The sequence below is a fragment of the Gadus macrocephalus genome, chromosome 19 (genome assembly GCF_031168955.1).
Source record: "Gadus macrocephalus chromosome 19, ASM3116895v1".
Classification (NCBI taxonomy): domain Eukaryota; kingdom Metazoa; phylum Chordata; class Actinopteri; order Gadiformes; family Gadidae; genus Gadus; species Gadus macrocephalus.
In genome coordinates this window covers 498,957-522,079 of record NC_082400.1, presented here as the reverse complement: position 1 = coordinate 522,079, position 23,123 = coordinate 498,957, and the positions used below count along the sequence as shown (strand labels likewise).

The 23,123-nt window shown below is 42.9% G+C and overlaps 2 protein-coding genes and 1 long non-coding RNA gene across 4 annotated transcripts; 2 read left to right on the top strand and 1 right to left on the bottom strand.

The window, feature by feature from the left end:
- Positions 1-516: 516 nt before the first annotated feature.
- LOC132447852 (uncharacterized) lies at positions 517-2,166 on the bottom strand. Its single transcript, XR_009523234.1, has 2 exons — positions 1,912-2,166; positions 517-927 (listed from the first exon to the last, which is right to left on the bottom strand). It is a non-coding gene; the product is annotated as an uncharacterized LOC132447852 (long non-coding RNA).
- An 8,751-nt stretch (positions 2,167-10,917) lies between these two features.
- Positions 10,918-12,419, top strand: LOC132447847 (THAP domain-containing protein 10-like). 2 transcript variants are annotated; one of them, XM_060038843.1, is made up of 3 exons: positions 10,918-11,268; positions 11,662-11,803; positions 11,969-12,195. In XM_060038843.1, the coding sequence occupies exons 1-3, from the start codon at positions 10,918-10,920 to the stop codon at positions 12,193-12,195; spliced, it is 720 nt and encodes a 239-aa protein (XP_059894826.1). The 2 variants fall into 2 exon arrangements, 1 of the variants encoding a protein (XP_059894826.1); XR_009523224.1 differs by adding an exon at positions 12,291-12,419 and having other exon boundaries at positions 11,127-11,268; positions 11,662-12,191.
- Positions 12,420-18,752: 6,333 nt separating this feature from the next.
- Positions 18,753-21,637, top strand: LOC132447848 (uncharacterized). The gene is made up of 7 exons (XM_060038844.1): positions 18,753-18,859; positions 19,082-19,198; positions 19,281-19,356; positions 19,432-19,683; positions 19,983-20,154; positions 20,291-20,439; positions 20,540-21,637. Exons 4-7 carry the CDS (start codon positions 19,554-19,556, stop codon positions 20,725-20,727), a joined length of 639 nt encoding a protein of 212 aa, XP_059894827.1. The 5' UTR covers positions 18,753-18,859; positions 19,082-19,198; positions 19,281-19,356; positions 19,432-19,553; the 3' UTR covers positions 20,728-21,637.
- Positions 21,638-23,123: the final 1,486 nt, after the last annotated feature.

Here is a 23,123-nt window from a genome sequence, read left to right as displayed (position 1 = left end):
CAGGGGGGGAAATGCCGTGAAACGCACAGTGCATTCAGGATTAGGACTGATATATGTCGGCTTAAGCCTAATCAATTGTGTTTTAATGTCTTTAGCATTCATATAATTGCAGTCTATTTTTTTCGTAGGCTACTCTGCTGTTGTCCTTGATGGGGAGATATTTTAACCCTTTTTAACACAATTTTCCTGTGACATTCCTGCGTCTCCCCCTCCTACGGAGCCCATTTCAGCACCGTGTCAGTAGACAGTTACAATCCTACGACGTCATGAGTGCAGCGAATGCGCGTTCACGTTAAGAGGAGTTTCGGGAAACGCGACAAAGAAATTATCGATGGTTCGAAAGATCCATCGGGAGAATGATCTTACGAGCGAAGATCCATCGATATCGGGAAACGGGGCCCTGGCCCTTTAACTAAGGTGACCAGATTTCTGAACTGAAAATCGGGGACATTTTCAATGCGGCGGTGAAAAATCCTTACATATTATCATTATGAAATAAAAAATGGGGACAAGTACTTTTTCATGTATTTTAACCAGCTTTTATTACACAAAAGGTCAGAGGCGCCATTAGTGGGCGAAAAGTTAGGACAATTCTGTGGGCCAGTGACTGACAGGGGCCCTGAAAAAATATTAGAACATTAGTTATGTTAATAAAAAAACATCATTAATGTATTTTAATGGAAAATCAAATTTATAATTAAACAAACACTATCAGTATGCAGAATGTTTCCTGCATGTCTTCACAGTGTTATATTATCACAGCTCAATGTCATATTGTAAAGTTAGTATCGGACAATAAGATAATTGAAGCCTTCACAGGTAGAGGTGTGGTTACAGAAACTGCACATGGTTGGCGTTGCCTGTGTGTGTGATGGTGGGACCCAGTGTTATATCTTTTCATGGGGCCCAACATCCCTGGTGGCGCCCCTGCAAAAGGTTAATAAATCAAAATATCAGCACCCACAAATATCATGAATCAGTAGTGCACAGCAGTGTCAAAAACACAAATATAGAATAATACATGAGAAAATAATCTCTCTTCCAAAGTTAAGTGTCATGTGCAAAGACAGCTGCCAGACCATAAATATCATCAAGATGTAATTAGTAATAATTACCAAGTCAAAACATATAAAAAGATGTAAGACTCTCGTCTGTTCTCTTCTCCTTCAATGCTTTTCTTTTCTTCACCCTTCTTTCTTCTCTCCTTAGCTTCCCTCTGTTGTTTACTTCTTTATTTCTGCCTTTCCATACTATTCTCCTGCTCTTTTAATCTTCTCTCCTTCACTCTGTTTACTTCTTTATTTCTTTATTATACCTTTACTAAAAACATTGACATAAAACAGTGAGTCAGGGCATCAGCTAATCAAATGGTCTGCATTTATAACTACTACAGTCATTGGTTGCACACAGCCCTACACAAAAAACAGCAGCCTAACACACACAACTATCAACCATTGACTGATTATTAATTTATTTATTATTGATAAATAATGTCATTATTATTATTTTAACAGTCTCAGGTCCCTATGCCTACAGGAAAATCATATGCTACCAAAGCAGTCTTCCACCTCCCCCTCTTCCAAAACAGAGCCACATACAATGTCATCACCTGGTAATCTCATGCTAACGTTAACATTACAGCTTCACTAATGACCGATATGAAAACATTGTCATGATTTTAACGTTCACTGACTTTTATAACGTTACGTTAGGTCTTCAGTTCAGATAAACAATCATACTTATTTTAACGTTACCACTTCTCTCTCACACACACACACACACACACACACACACACACACACACACACACACACACACACACACACACACACACACACACACACACACACACACAGCCAGCCAAGTCTACTGCCAATTCACACAAAATAAATAAGTTCATACACAACATACCATTTATGAGACCGCTGATCTTCTCTTTTTCCTTTTTGCCGCCTCTAGATTGTTGTTGTTGACGCTGCTGCGTCTGGTCGTACGTCCTGATAACGTCTGTACGTCATACGACGTCTTCTCTGGTGCTGCGTTAAATTACTACCGTAATAACTGGTGTTTGAGTCTGCGCGCATTTTTCCCCCATTCACTGTCAAAATCGGGGACATTTCCGGGGACAGCTTTGACCGGGGACAGATCACCGAAAACGGGGACTGTCCCCGGGGACGTCTGGTCACCGTACCTTTAACACTTTGTTTACTAGCTAAAACTTAAAAATTAGCTAAATAAAGTAAGTGATGAAGAGAAAGTTCTCTCACGGACACGTCGGACAGCGAAATATTTGATTTAATCTTCAGGCATGATCATGGGAAAAGTACTGGCAGCAAAGTTTACCAAGAACACATTCAGCGAGTCAATTGGTGAACAAGATTCTTATAGGCAAACGTTTTCATTGTGGGTAGGGAGTGGGAGTGACCTTAGGCCAAGTAAATTTGTAATACAATAGGTGGATATTGGACATGTCTGCAGGTCTGTAAGACATGGCTGTAAACAGTTTACACAACAAAGAAGTCAGTGGCCTGATTTCAATTCCAGACTGACTGGCTCCAGTGGGAACTCAAATACGAATTACATTAACCTCTCTCAGTTAAAAGAGAGGAAGGGATGTGTTTTAAGATCCAGGGAGAATGAATACAGTTCCTTCTAATGTAATAATTATATAAACAAGGTTAATATAACTTGTATGTGATTGTATATTTATAGTTATGATTGATATTTCCACGACAGTTCCTCCCTTTATGATCATAAGATCAACACTTATTACAGGTGATATATTATGGCACAGAATTACAAATGATGGTAAAACAAGTTAAAACAGAATAATAGGAACAAAATTCAAAGAAATTAGTAAGAATCAATCATTAATAAAGTAATCAATATGTACATTAGTAAAATTGCAAATTCAAAGAAATTAGTAAAAGTAATCATTAATAAAGTAATAAAATGAAAGTCAAAGAAATTAGTAAAAGCAATCATTAATAAAGAAATAAAATGAATTTCAAAGAAATTAGTCAAAATAAACAATAAAGCAATAAATATGTACATTAGTAAAACTTGTAAATAGAGAGCTTAAGATTAACTATGTGTCAATCATTAATAAGGCCATAAAAATGTACAATAGTAAAAAATTATGTTTGGTATGTTAGGTCACTCATTTTCCATTTGGTATCTCTTCATTGGAGTAGGGGGGCTTTTCTGATTTGTAGTAGGAGTAGAAAGCGTCTGCCATAGCACGGGGATAGCGCTACGGCCATCAAGGGTAATTCTGAGGATACAGAGTGGGGTCTGATTCCACAGACCTTGGTGGTGTTGAAGTGGGTTTGAATTGCAGCAAGTAGGCTTGCAAACTGGTTGTGTGATGATGTGGTTAGCTGGGGTTCCGCTATGGTCGTGAGTCGGTCGTTGTTACTGGTGGTTGCGTTGCATTGCTCTGCTGGGCTCATCAGGAGTATTATGCAGATCAGGGTAGGGGTGGTCCATCCGAGGCGTTGGTGCTTTCCTCTTCCGGAGGTGTGGTCCATCCGAGGCGTTGGTGCTTTCTTCTTCCGGGGGTGCTGGGCGGCATCGGCTTGCATGGATCCATTCTGGTTTTCCTTGGAGTTTGACTGCAGTCCTCGTGGTCAGTAACACCTGGATTGGTCCTTGCCATCTGCACGGAGCATTTTGGATTTTCGGTGGGGGTGGAAGACTGTTGAAGAAGCGTTGCCTGGATCCTTGTTTCCTTCTCCAAGGGGTCCTAGTAATGATTATACTCACCTGGGCGTTGGAGCGTGTTCTTCATGGTGTGGGGGGCGCGGACTGGTTCCATGGGCGGGGCCGACGGTTTGGCCTCGTCGCTGTGTTTCTTTCTGCAATATCTCTCCCGATGACCAATCTTTTCACAGTAATGGCATCTGTTTAGGTCTCTAACGAGTTGACGTTGGCTTCATACACAAAGTGTAGCGAGGGCGGTTTTGTCTTTTATGTTTTGGGCTGTTTCAATAGCGTCTACTTCTGCGGCTGTTAACTCTATTTCAGTCATTAATTTATCAACATGTTCTGCATTACTAGTTGCTGTTATGTTCAACAGAGCTGTTGAACATAACACTTCTGTCCAATCTGGGTTGATTTGCATCGTTATTTTGAAAATGTTAGACGCGATTTCTGGAGTTAAGTCTTGTTTAGCTGGTTTCGGTATTGGGTGTCGTTTTGCCGTGCGAATCCATGCATCTAAACAATTCTGTGTGTAATGAAAATCCCATTTCGGATCTGGTCCAGATGTTATTGTTTCTTTTAATTCTTGTAGTTTGCAAGAATCAAAAGAACCACCTATTGGCCAACAGCCATCTGTCCATTCGTACACATCATAAGTAAATGGAAAGACAGAGTATATGCCTTCTTCTCTCAAGACTATATCTGCGGGGGATCTTGGTGGCACTATAGGATCGTTTTTTTTCTTACCATAGCGGGTTCTTACCAGGACCGCTCTTTTTTTAATTTGCTTAGATACCGTTATTGTCACCTTAGCGTCCCGTTTTGATGAATGGGCGTCCATTTTACTCTTCCTTATGATTGAGTCAGACGTTCTCTTAAAAAGAAAACATAAACAAATTAATACAAATAAAGGAATACACACACAGCTGATACAACAGATAGGGATATACGAAACAAAACACAATCACTTGGGTTATAGTTTTAGGTCATGAATTCTTTAATGCTAAAAGTAGGCTATGTTAATGTTATTTAATAATTTTAAAACATGTGGAACTCAACGTAAATGGAGACCACAGATCTGTTTGATAAAGAAACAAAGAAATGTTACCTAACTGAATGATATTAATATATTTTGTACAAATTTGTAAATCAGAGTAAAGTCAATGTCTCAAAGGAGCCCGATTTATTTATTTCTATGTTAGTTTCAGGGTACTCACTCGTGGTTTGTCAATCAAACCTGTTTGAAGAATAAACTTCTGTAGAGTTGAATTGTCCTCTGGCTCTGGATCAGTGTCCTGAACTGCTACGTTTTTCAGGCCTTCGTTCCTTGGACATTGCTATTTATCTGAAAAAAATCTATACGATCTCTCAGATCATATTAATACAACTCAGCAGTAAATCTATTACAATCGCATTCAAATACATTTAAAATTTCGGGACGGCGTAAAACTGCTTCTCCAGCGCTGTGGAGAGAAGAAGGGTCTACAAGAGGTTGCAGACAACATGAAAGCAAAGCATGGAAAGAAAGGATAGAAATACGGCGCGAAAAATACATAACATAACAATTGGGATGAGACACAACGATGTTCTTTATATATTTTTTCTTTTCACAACCGAGGGGGGCCTATTCCCTCAGTTGTTTCAGTGCCATACTTACCTGCTGGCACTGTTTGCGTCCGTAAAGGCCGGACGTTATTTCTCTATTGTATTTAGTTTTACCACTCGTCCACTTTTCTGAAAAAAGATAAGTTTAGTAACATGACAAGAAAAACAGTGGTTCAATCAAATTTTCCACCGTCATTGGTGTCTTTAGGTTGGGAGGCTCCTCTATTTTGTGTATATTTCATTCAGGCTCAAACAACATGAGGTCACTCAATTCATCCTACTTGGTCTTCCCGTGGGTGCAATCATCGCCCCTATTTGAAATAGATCTCTTGTCTATATTCATCATACCAGTGAAAGGTCTGCTAGTGCAAAAACGGCGTTCAAAGGTCCGGGTCAGAATTGCATAACTTCCGAGGGACATGCATACCCATTCATCTGAGGTCCAAGACTGGTTGGCCGTATGTGGGGTCCCAAACTGTTTTATTACTGGGCTACTTACTGAATGGGCTTTACTTGGGATGCACAGTTTTCCACACCAACGTAACTCTTGTAATGTACGTAGTTCTTTGGAGGGTTATTACCCTTAATGAGAGTAATCAAAACGTCCTCCGCCAATACGTCACATAACAAGAGAGAGTCTGCAGTGCGGAATCTTGCTAATGATTCACCAGGCACAAGCTTTCCATTCGTAGGAACAACAGTCTACTACCGGCCAATCCTTGATGCCTACGTAGTACGGATTATCAATTCGTAGGGATTCCTAATTCTTGGATATTTTAGCAAAAAATATCAGACAGAGCCTCCGCCTAAATAAGAATTTAAATGAAACCTCATGCTTTTAGATCGGTCTTCCCGAGGGCGTTATCTTAACCCTTATCATACAGGCAACTATGTCCACTTATCCCCTCTTCTTTTTTAATGTACAATGTTTCTGGAGGGATTATTACCCTTAATAAGTCGTATTTTAGCGAGTAGAGTCAATACAAAGGAGTTACCAATAGTATTGTACATCTGCTCATAGGAATCTCAAAACGTTGCAGTCCAAGGTCGTTATAAACCTCCGCCAACACCCCTACATTCGTCCGTATTAAGAAGTGAGCTGAATAGTTGTTTTAGTGCTAATCGCCTCCAAAGGTCCAGGTCAGATACTAATTGCATGTGTTTATCTATTTTCCAAATTCCGGATCCCGTCAGAGGGTCAGAATGGCAAGATAGTCAATTAAAAAAAAAACATAACTTACCAGTCTGATGATCTCATATTGGGATCCTGCCGACAACGCCATTTGATGAAGAGAAAGTTCTCTCACGGACACGTCGGACAGCGAAATATTTGATTTAATCTTAAGGCATGATCATAGGAAAAGTACTGGCAGCAAAGTTTACCAAGAACACATTCAGCGAGTCAATTGGTGAACAAGATTCTTATAGGCAAACGTTTTCATTGTGGGTAGGGAGTGACCTTAGGCCAAGGAATCTGCTCTTTCCTGGTTCACATCCTACCTGACGAACCGCACCTATCAAGTGACATGGAATGGCTCCTTGTCCAAACATTGCACGCTCGAAACTGGTGTCCCTCAAGGCTCTGTACTGGGGCCTCTTCTGTTCTCCCTCTGGGGCCGTATTCACAAAGGATTTTAGGGCTAAAAGTAGGTCCTAACTGGCGAATTTAGGAGTAACTCCTAAAAATAATGGGCGTGTCACTCTTAAATTTAGGACTCCTAACTTTTTTCACTAAGAGCAATTCACAAAGTATTTTAGGCCTAAAAGTAGCACCTAAGTCTAGGAGAGCTTAAATGTCCTCAAGAGGACTCCTAACTCAGTAAGACCTATTCACAAAGAATCGTAAATGCCTGCGAGACGAAATGTTAGGGTATTAAACTTGTTGTGGAGTTAATCGCAATGCAATCACATCCCCGACTAACAGGAATAATCCGATTAGTCCCGAAATAAAATGTTTGGCCATACGTTATTTAGCAACAGGTGCAATGCAACTTTGCAATGCCGACGATTTAAAAATATCGCAACCATCAGTCAGCCGTGCCATAAACTTTCCTTTGGACATTCAACAATTACACAGGATCAAGCCAACTTCATGGCAATTGCAGTTGCAGGTATGCCCGGTGTGGTCGGTGCTATTGACGGGACGCACATACAAATAATTGCGCCATCAAAAGACGAGGACGTGTTCGTCAATAGGAAGAAAGTGCATTCCATCAACACGCAGGTTGTTTTTGATGCAAATTTTAACATAGCCTGGATGTTGTTGCAAAGTGGCCTGGATCTTCAGCTACCCATGATTCGCGCATTTTAATGGAGAGCGGTCTGAGGCAGCTTTTTGAGATGTACCAGTTGGGTGTCACTTGCTGGGAGACAGTGACTATCCATGCAAGACGTGGCTCTAGACACCCTACCTCAATCCACAACCGGGAGCACAGTTAAAGTATAACATGTAAGTGATTACGCATATTACGCTTAGTCCTACGTGTAAAACACATCGTATTGGCTCTTTGACGCCTTTTATTTGTTGAATCCATATTTATTATTGTTTACTGATTTCTTCCATATATGCTAGAGCACACAAACATACACGAAATGTTGTGGAGAGAGGAATTGGGCAGATGAAACGTCGGTTCATGTCCTCCACGGCGAAATACGCCTCACCCCATTCTACACAACCTCTGCAAGCGGAGGAACATTCCACAGCCAGACGACGATGATGATGATGATGATGGCGATCAACATGACAATGAATTTGGCCGGCATTTAGGGATCACTTTGAAAACACATTTTAGGTAAACACCTTGGCACAAATCAGTCAACACTTGTGTAGTTCATAACATTTATTTTCTTTTAAATTTTACGTATTTTTATTGTTTGCTTTCTCTCTCTCTTGAACGTGCAGGCTACAACGTCATTATCGTGGACTGCACAAAATTGTCATTGTTTTTTCTGCTAACTGCACTATAACTACTTAATAGGAATTCATTTCTAGCCTAGGCTATTTCCTTGTTTTTCGGTGATTCAGTGGGCTCGACTGAACAACCAATCACCGAACTGACTGCTTCTAAACTCGTGCACGAGAATTGACGTAATCCATAGCAACGGCGCGTCACTCTTAGTTCACTCTTTGTGACTTATCCTTAGTAAGAGTAGGTCTCAGCGGCTTTGTGAATAACTTTTAAGAAAAAACTCCTACGTAAAATGTTTTAGCGCGAGTTAGGAGCACTCCTAGCGGTAAGATAAAATGCTTTGTGAATACGGCCCCAGGTCTCTGGACTCGGTAATTGCATCACACAGCTTTTCCTATCACTGCTATGCTGACGACACTCAGCTATTTCTCTCTTTCCCCTCATCTGAGAAAACCCTGATTGCAACACGCACATCGGAATGTCTGGCGGATGTCAGCACCTGGACAACTGCCCATCACCTGAGGCTTAACCTCAACAAAACCGAGCTTCTCCTAATCCCAGGGAAAGACTGCCCACACATGGACTTACTGGTCACAGTCGAGAACATTACTGTATCTCCCTCTCCAACTGCCAGAAACCTCGGTGTGGTATTGGACAACCAGTTATGCTGCACTGCAAACATCACTGCGGTCGCCCGATCCTGCAGATTTGCACTTTACAACATCCGCAGAATCCGGCCCTTCCTCACAAGGGAAGCAGCTCAGCTTCTAGTCCAATCACTGGTCATCTCCCGCCTCGACTACTGCAACTCACTCCTGGCTGGACTTCCTGCCTCTGCGATTAAACCTTTGCAGCGCATCCAGAATGCGGCAGCGCGCCTCGTGTTCAACCTACCAAAGTTCTCCCATGTGACCCCCCTCTTCCGGAACCTCCACTGGCTCCCTGTAGTAGCTCGCATCAAATTTAAGACGATGGTACTGGCATACAAGGCAGTCGATGGAACTGCCCCTGCCTACCTCCAAGCATTACTAAAGCCACACACCCCTGCTCGATCCCTCCGCTCGACTACCTCAGCTGGACGACTGGAACCACCATCGCTAAGAGCTAGCAAAGGTCGATCAGCAAAGTCACAACTTTTCTCGGTTTTGGGGCCTCAGTGGTGGAACGAGCTCCCTGCCGCTCTCAGGACCGCAGAGTCGCTCACTATCTTCCGAAAAGGACTCAAGACTCACCTGTTCAGAGTTCACCTCGACTCTGCATAGCCACCTTTCCTCTTCTGACCACCATTGTACACTGTATTGTAGTGTATTGTATTGTACTGTATTGTATTGTAGCACTTAACTGTTTAGCAACTGCAGCAGCTGCTATCATGTCTGTAATAAGGGGAATTGATTAACCTAGCGATTGTGGTACTTGCACTTGGTTCTATGAACATCCTTTCTGTACCGACAGCGATATATTGATGCACTTCTTATGACAAATGTACTTATTGTAAGTCGCTTTGGATAAAAGCGTCTGCTAAATGCCCTAAATGTAAATGTAAATGTAAGTAAATTTGTAATACAATAGGTGGATATTGGACATGTCTGCAGGTCTGTAAGACATGGCTGTAAACAGTTTACACAACAAAGAAGTCAGTCGATTGGCCTGATTTGAATACCAGACTGACTGGCTCCAGTGGGAACTCAAATACGAATTACATTAACCTCTCAGTTAAAAGAGAGGAAGGGATGTGTTTTAAGATACAGGGAGAATGAATACAGTTCCTTCTAACGTAATAATTATATAAACAAGGTTAATATAACTTGCATGTGATTGTATATTTATAGTTATGATTGATATTTCCACGACAGTAAGTGACACATCTAGCTTAATGTTACCAGTTAGCCTTCTTTAAATTGAAATAATGTACCTTAACTTTACCTTTAGATTTAACAAAGTATGTTTTTACAGTGTACTCTGCTAGAAACACTTTCAACAATGCAAATGAACTTATTTTCACTTGAACAGAATAAACACTTATCTTTAACACCAAAATAATACCAAAATCGGAAACATTATGATGGTCCCTTTAAATGATTATTTACCCTTCAAATAGCTTAGCAATATAACGTGGTGAATACAGCAATCACTTCAACTGGTAAACATGTACATAACAAATTAACATTTAACTTAAAGATCCCCTTAAAGCAGTTGAAGGCTATTCCACTTCGTAATATTTAAAGGGCATGGTGCAGGTTTCTATTTTCTTCTTTTCTGGCAATTTTCTAGTTGGTAATAAACATTTAAACAATTATCCATTGTATTTGATGTTGTAGGGTATCACAAAATATAAATATTAGGAAAAGTAGGTGATATATTAGTGGTTATTAGCCACAGGTTAGCGATGATTCTTATTTCTCCCACAATGCATTGCATGACGTCACGTAAGGTACTCCGCTTTTGGACGACAGCCGAAGCCGCTAGTGAGAGAGTGACAGTGTCAGATTATATAAGTAAATACATAAATAGAGATAGCCTAGATAGATAGATAGAATAGCATAACATCGATAGATAGATAGAATAGCATAACATCGATAGATAGTGAGGGATAGCATAGCATAACATAACATAGATAGATAGTGAGGGATAGCATAGCATAGCATAACATATATATAGATAGAGAGAGAGAGAGAGAGAGAGAGAGATATAAGTAGATAACATGGTTTTCTACTGTATTTGTGGCGGGTGCAACAACTCCAGCAAAAGTGGACATAGGGTCCATTGCTTCCCCAAGGACAAAGGGATTCTCCGAAGCTGGGTGCAATTTGTCAAGTTTAGGCGGGCAGATTTTTCAGCTAGCTCTGTTACCGCGTACTCCAGAATATGCAGCGCGCATTTCAAGGAGGAGGATTACCACTCAGGGGATGCCAAGATGGTCTCACTTGGTTTAAAGAGTAAGAGGACGGCGAAGTTAATTCCTACCGCCGTGCCGTCTGTGCATGCAAACCACTCTGCCTGCCCTGTCCCGAGGTCGAGAGACACCGTCTGCCGCAAGCGAGAGATTGCCACGGTAAGCATCATGCTATAGCTGCTAATTACAAGCTGCGCGTTAGCTAGCTCTGTGTATTTTGCATACCGTGTTCCCTTTGACACAGCCTCCTCTACAAGCATGATCAGTCTGACATTAGAAGAGCATATTTCGTGATTCACGAATATGAGCCAAAACAAAATTGCCCTGAAGTAAATGTCCATATCGTCATGAAAGCTTCATGGCTAGTGTTTGGATCAGTGATCGTCATCATCAAGCGGCTTTCACAAGTGTGTTTGCGTTTTGTGTTAGTGCTAGACTGCTACGGTTCTCTTTCACATATACTGTATTTGACCGTGACCGTGATTTCTTTTTTATATACTTATATATACTATACTTTATACTAATATACTTTTTTATATTTGTTTTCGCAAGATGTTGACAGACGCCTCACAGCAGGAGACCGTGGCCAGTGTAGACACTGTGGAGAGTGTCGATACTGGGGATCAGCCCTTGCCCTCCTCCACTTCTGACGCTGGGACACAATGTTATTTGAAGCCCCCCCGATGGTCTCACGGTAAATCTTTGGTATTTTAAGGGGTAGATATTATGTCTAAAACATTGCAAGTAGGACATTTCCATACACATTGATGAAATGAATACATAGCCTACACCAAAACATAGCCGCTTAGATTTGCCATGATTGTCATATGTTTGGGTATGTTTACTGCCTCTGCCACAGCTGTGCAGGTTAACCTGAAGCCCAAGATGGTTAGCGTGGGCACACAGACTTCAATCAGCCCACAAACCTCCACTCCCCTCGCTAGTCCTGAACAGACAGTTGACGACGATGATGATGATAATGCCACTGTCATCAGTGACTTGTCGTGGGTGCCCGAAGAGCCGATGGATGAGGAGGAATTGTTTGATGAGGAGCCACCTTACACGTGTGACCCCCACCACAAGTGAGATAATCGAAAACCAACATAGACCATATTGAATGCTCAATGCTTTGTTAGTTTGAATGACACCGCCCCCCTCCCCCTCATTTTTTGTTGTTGTAGTTGCATTGACAAATTCATTGTTTGCCAAGAGGAGCTGATGGGCCTTTTTGCCATCTGTCCGGCCTGTTGTGAGAGGTCGGATAGTAGCATCGTGCAGCAGGAAGGAACTTTTGTTAAGATCAAGCAGGTACAGTTTTGTTTATGCAGTTTTGTTTACGTGGCCATCTGATTAGAAAATCCTCCTCATCATCCTCATCGTCATCCGCTTATCCGGGGTCGGGTCGCGGGGGGAGCAGCTCAAGCAGGGGGCCCCAGACTTCCCTTTCCCGGGCCACATTGACCAGCTCTGACGGGGGGATCCCGAGGCGTTCCCAGGCCAGTGTTGAGATATAATCTCTCCACCTAGTCCTGGGTCTTCCCCGAGGTCTCCTCCCCACTGGACGTGCCTGAAACACCTCCCAAGGAAGGCGCCCAGTGGGCATCCTTACCAGATGCCCGAACCACCTCAGCTGACTCCTTTCTAAGTAAAGGAGCAGCGGCTCTAATCCGAGTTCCTCACGGATGGCTGAGCTTCTCACCCTATCCCTAAGGGAGACGCCAGCCACCCTTCTGAGAAAACTCATCTCGGCCGCTTGTACCCGCGATCTCGTCCTTTCGGTCATCACCCAGCCCTCATGACCATAGGTGAGGATAGGAACGAAGATCGACCGGTAGATCGAGAGCTTTGCCTTGCGGCTCAGCTCTCTTTTCGTTACAACGGTGCGGTAAAGCCGATTAAGCAGATTAGAAAATCTGAATATCTAATTTATTGCATATTCTCGAAGAAAGTTGTCCAATCCCGGGTTGCTTTAAACTCACTTCATTTATTATAAAGTCGTCGGCATGTTTCGGCATGGTAAGTGAAGCTATACGGAGGGAATTGTAGCTAAAGAGTGGAACACGTGTGAGAGATAATAACTCTGGCTACTATGGGCCACGGGCAAAGGCCCGTGACCCTTCGCGGGTGTCGCTGCAAATCTCTCTCTATGGGCCACGGGCAGAGGCCCGTGACCCTTCGCGTGTGTCGTTATTATCACTGGTCTCTTCACACTGGGTGCACAGGTAAGAGACCGTTAAGTGGGCGTGGCCTAGTGGGCGTGGCCGGGGTGCCGTACTGGCTTCGGCTTCTTCGTATATATAAAAGCGCTGCTATCTGTGGCTGGAGCAGCCTCCAATAAGGTCTTGCTCCCCTTGTGGCTATGTATGGTATTTACGGCTAATATGTTTGGTCCTGCACCATTGGGTCTATGTGTGGGTAGCTTAGATTCTTAAAATACGTAACAATCCCTCCTTGGTCATCTTAGATGACCATACAATAATATTTTAAATCATAAACACCATTTACCACACCGAAAACATAGTCAAATTAGGATCAATCATCAACACCATCAACTGTGTGGAAAACTCTTGAATAGAGGAAAAAAACCACAATGCGCTCATAATACTGAGACGTCATTCACCTTGTGGGTCTCATTGGGAATACAGGTCATTATTTAACAATACAACAATGAACATAAATCTTGTTATCATACAATCGCATGGCCAAACAGCACACAAACAAAACCACTCATAGAAATCCTGAGCTAATACTTTTGGTCATGTGCTACAAGGTCATACAATTTTCATCATGTGCAAAAGTAAAGTAAAAATTGGTAGTCATAATACAATTAAAAAAATTCAAGATTATTGATAGCCTAGCATGGATTCGGGTGGTTCATGTGATCTTCGTGCATTGGTTCGCTGTTGCATGTGGGTGGTTTTGGGCGTTGTTATTATCGTAGCCATTGTTTCTTCTGACGCCGTCGGGCCTGTAATTCATGAACCCAAGACTCGTCCCTCCTTGTCAAGGGCTCAACTCAGAGAGGTTACTCCTACATCATTGGAGCCTCCAAACAGGTTCTCCGTCGTCGTCGTGTCAGTAACAGGTGGCCTGTAAAACAACCGTCTCAAGGAAGATCAACAGTACCATTATCAATGCAGCGATTCAGAAATAACGGGTTGCACTGGCAACCAAGCAACACTACACAATAACAAACATAGTCTGGTATGGTTGTTTTAAAATGTGTTATTCAAGTAAATCCGGGATATTGATTATCTTAAATACAGTTGATTCTACTAGAATAGTATAGGTGTGACTATTCTAGATATTACAGCTGGATAGGGTCGGGCCCCTCAGGTAATGTAAGCCTGAATGGCACTTGGCACTTCTGTAGCGCCCATTGCTGTGGTGATCAGCAGATGCAGTAGCCCTCGTGCGCAGGGAATACAACGGCAGCCGGTGACAATTAACACGGTCTCTGCATTTATTCCCGCGACGGGCACTTACTGGATTCTGCCTTTCCACCTCCCAAACATATTCTCCATCCATCCTGTGAAAGGGTCATTAATGCCGGAGTTCTCTGCCAATTCTAATCTGAGGGATTGTAATCATACTAGCGCCCTGGCCACCAACCCATCCGGAGCGATTCAAATCCTGCTGTTATTTGATCTCCTCATGTGACTGTTGGTCCTTGCTCGGCGGTGGTAGTTTGTAGGCTCCAGGTGTGTCTGCATCTGGTTCTGGAACTTTTTTTCTTCTATTGCAGAAATACAAACTCATGTACAGCAGTTAGTTGTTCAAAAACATATTTCCATGAATTCTAATTTTAATTGTTTTACAGTATCTACTTTGATTTAATTTCACACTACATCCCTCCTTGCGCATTGCTTCAGCCATGCGCATTGAAAGATGTAAAAGGGAAATAACAATGTTAAAATTTGCATGTGCAACATCACTTCTGTGTTAACCGTATCTCATAATAACAGTTACCTTCATCATACTACCCGATTGTCCTACACTAACTATGTATATTGGATGACCTAATCTTCATTTATTCTACCTATTGCTCGCATTTGATGTTGTCCACACTTTGATTCATTCCTATGTACATCGCATACCACATCAAACGTGAATATGCCTTATTAAATCGCCACTTTCTGCATACCACATCAAACGTGAATATGTCTTAGCAAAGTGACTTATTTTATAGCTATACATGTCCCGGACACGTTCATTACTATTTCCAAAACAGTTTTTTTAGCTACGCAGGTCCCAGACCTAACTATACCATTACATGAACAGTATTTATTATTATAATTATCTAGTTTTTTGTTGGTCAACATCAAATCGATACATTAATTAAACCTTCTGACTTACCGACCTACCCGATTTCTCCCTGTGTGAGCCCGCGAATGACAACTCTCCCGGGGCCTCCCCATGAGCCCCACCGTTACCACCTCAGAACACTGCAGGAACGATTAGTCGATTAACGTGTGGCCCGGAGGCTCCCAGGAAGTGCCACAATCCTACGTCTTGACACCTGGTGAACCTTCAGCTAGGTCAATCAAAACCGTCTAAACTAGTTAGAATAAAGAGTCATTCAAACTTACAACAATTATGCACATCTGGGTATTAAATATATGGTGATATTCTACAAACTAAACAAAAACTGAACCTAAAAGAAAAATTCAGAAGTTATCGGTTGAAACAAATGTTATTGTAATTGAACTACAGCAGTTGAGCTAACTCCTGCCTTGTGCACCGGTTAAAACCATGAATGCCGGGCATCCATCACTGCTTGGGTTGCAAAGGCCTGAAGAGGAAGAACAAATTTAGTACAAATGTGAACATTTACAGATCGTTTAAACTATTAATGTTGGTGAATCAAAAAACATTGATTACAATCTACACAAATATTTGCGTGTTTTGCCGATATCAACTAGGGAGTGGCTCTCTGCATTTCAGCATCCAGACACACAGACCCTCAAATATACAAACACTTAACTCAATTTACATGTTGGTTTCAACACATGGCTAGGTGTGAGGGTGGGAGGGGGCAAGGGGAAGAAAACAATAAGACAAGAACCTCAACCCAACCAACAACAGCGAGGCCACTTGCCTCTCTATTGTTAGTTAAATCGAAGCCCCCGTCCCACCGCTCCCGATCTTCTCTAAGCAATATGAATAAGGAAGGGTAGGGGAAGAGAATGTTTGCAGGGACAAAGGGTGGGGAGGGGGGGATCTGACGACTGGACCTGTGGACAGGGGGATGGGGTCTGACTACCGGACCTGGAAGACTGGGGCAAGGGGAGTGGGGGGGTTTCATGATAGGATCTTCTGGGGAGGGGGGGGGTGGAGGGGGAGGGAGAGAGAGAGGGGGGGGGTGGAGAGGGAGAGAGAAGGGGGGGGGGGGGGAAGAGGAGAGAGAGAGAGAGAGGGGGGGGGGGAGAGAGGGAGAGAATGTAACACTGTAGTTGGGCTCCCCGCTGCTCTTGGTCTCTGCAAGACCCAAGATGGCGGACGTCTGGACAAAGGAAACCCACGTCACGAAGACGTGCCGTCTCTTTAACACCACATGGTTACACTCTACGGCTGCGTTCTATACTAATCAAAATTGCACATTAGACTTAACTGAACCGGGAGGAATCAATCCAATTTGAACTCCTTGGCCAAGCCTCCGTTTTAATATGCAACTAAGCTAGATTAACGTTAAAAACCTGACCTTTCCTCCCCCCACCGTAAAGAGTTTGGAAGTTTATGGTCGGTAATAAATAAACCTTATAGTGGCCCGGCTTAACTTCGGCGCTTTCACTATTTACCTTATGATGGTCTCGGCTTAACTTCGAGACATTCACCAATTACCTTATGATGGTCTCGGCTTAACTTCGAGACATTCACCAATTACCTTATGATGGTCTCGGCTTAACTTCGAGACATTCATCATGTAACACAAAAACCACAGGTAATACGTCACAGACAGACACAGAGACAGAGACAGAGACAGACAGAGACAGAGACAGAGACAGACAGACAGCATAACACACCGGGGGTCCCTTTGTGCAGGCTACCATTGCCTTATCAAACAGCCAGGAGAGCCCAGGTAAACAGGGGGGGTGGGGAGAGGGGGGGTAGAAGAGGGAGAGAGAGAGAGGGTGGGGGGGGGGGGGGGGGGACTTCACGTGTGTAGGGGGTCAGGGGGGCTTTTAACAATTCATCGTCTTTAATAACAAAATACCAACAGACTTGAATGTAAAATGTTTTGTTAAGTCGAGGTCTAAGCCTCTGGAGCAGCATGACCGGACGGTGGCTAAAACAAACTTACACCTGAATGTTCTTATAACCAATCCTATTTCAGATTAAATCTTTAAGACAAAGAGTTCTACTTACCTCAGACGTGCGGGCCTGTTGAAGTTGTTTTAGTGTCGCGGCCGCCGGGATTTCTCGGGACTTCCTTCCAAACGTCGGGGTCACCATCTATTGCATATTCTCGAAGAAAGTTGTCCAATCCCGGGTTGCTTTAAACTCACTTCATTTATTATAAAGTCGTCGGCATGTTTCGGCATGGTAAGTGAAGCTATACGGAGGGAATTGTAGCTAAAGAGTGGAACACGTGTGAGAGATAATAACTCTGGCTACTATGGGCCACGGGCAAAGGCCCGTGACCCTTCGCGGGTGTCGCTGCAAATCTCTCTCTATGGGCCACGGGCAGAGGCCCGTGACCCTTCGCGTGTGTCGTTATTATCACTGGTCTCTTCACACTGGGTGCACAGGTAAGAGACCGTTAAGTGGGCGTGGCCTAGTGGGCGTGGCCGGGGTGCCGTACTGGCTTCGGCTTCTTCGTATATATAAAAGCGCTGCTATCTGTGGCTGGAGCAGCCTCCAATAAGGTCTTGCTCCCCTTGTGGCTATGTATGGTATTTACGGCTAATATGTTTGGTCCTGCACCATTGGGTCTATGTGTGGGTAGCTTAGATTCTTAAAATACGTAACAAATTACAATCTGATAGCTCTGACTGTCTTGCCAGTTAATTTACAATGTATGTACCAGGCTGGCTTAAGTCTGCTGGTTTGTGATGCCATCATATTTGAGTGTTATACTGTATTGGTCATGTGTGTTTCATTGAAAATATGAAACCTTTGACCAGTAATGTACAGTACTTACTCTATATTGAATCCTGATATACTGTTGATTACAATGTTTTATTTTATTTTATTACATATCTAGGTCTGTGCATCATGTGGCTACCACCGTTTCTGGCAAAACCAGCCAATGCTCCACAGGAACATGCCAACCTGCAACCTCCTGTTAAGTGGGGCCATTCATTTTACTGGATGTTTGGCCACACAGACACTAAGAATGTTGACCCTGTTTGGCCTGCAGTGCATCAGTGCCAGCAGTTTCTTTCGCCATCAACGCCGCTACACCATCCCTGTAATCGTTCAGGCCTGGCAGAATGATCAAGCCAAGAATTTTAGTGACCTACGGGCAATGGATGGCGGGCTAGTTCTTGCTGGTGACTGCAGGTAAACCAGTGTGAGAGCTAGACCAGTTCCACGTTTTGATTTTGTCATTTGTTATCATGTAGGGTGGCTTTAGTTGGCATTTGCAGTTGACATGGTGGATTGTCTTTACAGACCATGGTTTTAAAAACTTGAAACATAAATTGTAATTAATTCCAGGTCAGATTCTCCTGGGCACTGCGCAAAGTATGGGTCATACTCTCTGATAGAGGACAGAGTGAACAAGGTGGTGGATGTTCAGCTTGTTCAGGTAAACCTGATGTTATTAGACAAAGAAATGAACTCTGCAATTTGGTAAAAGGATTGTATCTTAATATAACATCTTTCCACTACAACCATGCATAGAGCTTTATTGTGTATTGCCTAACTAGAGTAGTGTATCATAATGCCTGGACCAGCAACGCTTCGGTTCATTAACGCCTCCTTCAACACCACCAGCATTCTACACTTACACTGTTATGTCATGTTGCAGAGCTCAGAGGTCCCCAACAGCTCATGGTGTGAGCTTGAAGGGCTCAAGCGCAGTGTTGCCCTGCTGAGGGGAAACGACCTGCATTTGGCAACGCTGATCACGGACCGACATCGCCAGGTATTTACAATAAAAATGCAGTATAGAATGTAAATATCTGAATTGCACTGAAGCTGGATGTTAGTGGTTTTTTTCTCCTTAGGTTGCCAAATGGGTGAGAGAGGAGCTGATCCCTGAAGGGACACAGCATTATTTTGACGTGTGGCACATTGCCAAAAGTATGTATCCATTGTTGGAACCTTGAAGCAGTTTTTGTTAGTGCATATCAATTAATACCATTTGTTCTAAAACAGGTCTGGGGAAGGCATTGGATGCAGCATCCAAAGAGTGTGACCAACTACAGTTGTGGAGGCCAGCTATAGTGAATCACCTCTATTGGACTGCAGCCTCAACCCCAGATGGCAACCCAGCGGTCATGGAGGCCAAATGGAGAAGTTTAGTGAACCACATCCAGGACATCCATGACCATGACACCCCTGCCTTCTCCAGTTGTGCCCATGGCCCTCTAGACGGAGATCAGCGCAACAAAGAGTGGCTGGACCCAGGTACAGTACTGGTATTATGCACACTCTACATAGTTTTGTTTTATTTGCTGTCTTTGAGTAATTGTCTGGATGCTTTGACATGTGACCTTTGTGATGAAATTGTTTTTTCATTCCCTGGCAATCTCATAACATTCTGTTTACTGTTTATGTTTGCTATAATTCATATGCAGGACAATTTCATGTGTTTCCATTTCAAAAAGGAATTCTGTCTGTATCCATCTTCCTGTCTAATGTCTATTTGTACGTTTTCCGTCTGTGTGTCTGTCTGCCTCCCTGCCTACCTGTCTTGGTCTTTTCAGGCTCATTGGCAGCAGTCAAGTTGGAGAACATAATGATGAGGGCTGCCTTGCTGAAAGATGTCCATCAGCTGTCTCCACAGCACCAGACCTTCTCCCTTGAGGCTTACCACTCCCTCATCTTGCACTTCGCGCCCAAGCACACAGGGTTTTCATACCTTGGGATGTATAGCAGGTCAGTGCTATCCAATGGAATAACACTGCCAATTATTATGCCTTTTATAGTAATAATAGTACCTATTAACGTGCCTATTGTAGTATTTTGTCATACACCAAGTTTCAAAGGTTTTCTCAAATGTGTTATTTTGTAGGCTTCTCTTAGCGGCGCTGCATTATAATCACAATGCCAATCGCGAGACAGCACGGAGAAGTGACGGGACGGAGAAGTACTGCGTGCGGTATCCGCGCTTCAGAAAAGGTGCCCATGTGGTGCGTCCCATCAAAGAGGCAGCCTCATACGGTAAGCAGTGTCAGGCAGTTCTATCATATTTTGAGATGGCGCACGAGTGATCAGTGACAATGATCTTTATAAAGTAATATTATTATTATTATGTCTGCAGGTTATGCAACATCATTAATGAAGGCCCTTCGGGAGAGCTACGCCAATTCACCCGCGGTTCTTCGAGAAGTTGGCGCCAATTTGTCCTCCGATGCACCCGCCCCCATCGCCAAATCCTTCGAACAGATTCCTAAGGAGGAGGCCATCAGCCTCTACCTAGCCCGGCAGTCACGCTTCAAGAAAACCTAATTTCACATTATTATTTTTTTCCACGGACAAGTCCAATGATTTAGTTGTTATTATTTGCATGAAATTTCTTTGTATATAATTCAAAATAATTTGGTAATCATTTTACCTGTGCCTTGTCAACCTCTGTGTGCGGTGTTGTCTGGGCTCACTGTGTCTGCTTGATGTGCTTTTGCATGTATCACTGCATGTATGCATGCATGAAATAGTGTGCATGTGTGTGTGTGTGTGTGTGTGTGTGTGTGTGTGTGTGTGTGTGTGTGTGTGTGAGAGAAAGAGAACCATCAACTGACCCTCGGGTATGACTACACTATTGCAGAATTAATTAGAATTAGAATTAAACATTGCGGGTCTAGCCCTTCATCAGTGTTCCTTGTATGTTTTGTGCCTAACCATTTTTTTATATAGATTTAATTCCAACCTGTGTCTTTGTTCAGTAACCATTACAAGCAATTCCAATCAACTTTTTTTTATCCAAAATGCATGTGTTCTGTGTACTTTATAACATTTTAAGGGCAATTGAATGATCACAACAGAATAAGCATAACTATTATTTTTATTCATTTTCATCCAAACAAGGCCATTGAAAGCCCTGATACGTCTGGTCATCATTCTGGAATTGCTGTCTGATGGTTGAAACCACACAAGAGGGTAGAGGCTTCCTTATACTCCTCCCTAAAACGCCATAAGCCCAGCGTATAGCTTGCCTGTACGCAGTGTACCGGTATTGCCTAGGGATAAGTAGGAACGATTCTTAAGTTTAAAACTCTGTAAGTAGGTTGGAAACGTCATTTTAAGCCTGTTTCTTATGCATGTTTATTGTGTATGCAACACATCTCCTGTCACCTATAACTGTTGGTTCAAATGACTCAGTGTAAAAAGATTTGTAAAGTAAACATAAACCATGAACATACTCGTGCGTGCTGGCTTGAAGGGGACCATGATCCTGCCTGAAGTGTGTGTATGCTATTTTTTAGCACAAACGGATTCAGGCAGCATGCCTCAAATCCAGGATGCTGCGTTAGGCACGTTATATCTGCTGGCCGCGGGGTGAGCTCCTCGACCAGCGACCAAAACGCGCTCACCTCCCTACAACACAAGCTCTCCACCACAGTTTCCATGGGACGACACCGCCCACACAGACGCCTGCCAAACACAGCGACACAGACACGCTTACTGCTCTCTCCCGGTAAGCGGTACCCTGACAGTTTCAATGACAATCAATCACGAGGAAAACGAGTTAGCACTATCAAAAATAATCACACTGAAGACATAACCAGCCTACTCGGCGTCGGCTACGTTTGCAAACAACATTTTCACCGGAGAAAGGTAAAAGCTTAGAATAAACACTAGGGGTTCACAGGTGGGACTGTCAAGCTAGCCCATATTTAGAAGAAATAGAAGGCATAATATGCCTTCTATTTCTGGATCTTCTGACTAAGTTTAGGGTACTTATCTGAGCCAATGACATAATCACTGTCACTAGATATAAAGAAAACGTTGACTTTCATTCGATGCTATTCACTGACAGTAAAAATAAATAAGTTATTGTATGCACTGCTGTTCATAGACTACTAGCTCCAGCGCTCCTTGCTGCGTTTCTAAATGGTAGCAACTCACCAGGACACTTCACTAACTCTCCACTCATTCTCCTCTGACCATGCATTTATTTGTCTTTGACGGCCATCGGCTCTCGGTATTTCCTCATTTCCCCTCATACGCCTAACCGGTTCGAAATTATATGGCTGTGGGCCATCATAAATGTTGACAGTGGGTCTTGCTACCTCTTCCTCATCCCCGTCCGCCATAATGCTAGTTCTAGTATGCGTCTACCTTACGTGACGTCATCGCCAAATTGCGTAAAAAATAACCGTTACTAACCAAAAACTACAAAAACTGGACTTTAACACCATTTTGGAGACATTTCTAACTTTATATACATATTTTGAGTGCTTTATGTACCCATTAATCAAAACTTCCGGTTAACCTGCACCATGGGCTTTAACTTGGTTTAAATATTAGACTTCTTGTAGGTTTAACCATGCAATGCGCCCGGGTTCTGCTTGCCTCTTAATATGTTAACAGTGTATGCACAATCTATCTGTTGATGCTCGAATTCAATGTAAACTTGCTAGCAGCTCCGTCGACGAACGGCAGGCGCGGATCATCTTCCCTCCACGTCTCCACCTCGTGTCGTGCAGGCTGAGTTCTCACTGTAGCTCCCTCCAGTCAACAGTCACGGACACAAGGCTTTCTTGTTTACGGGCATTTATTAGCTGAGTCTCATCATCCTCTTTGCCATCAAACATGCCGTGAGAACTAAACAAAAGCATATAAATCATACACGAATATTATCAGAGAATAGCACATAATAATTACAAGTTAAAGAACTATGCAAA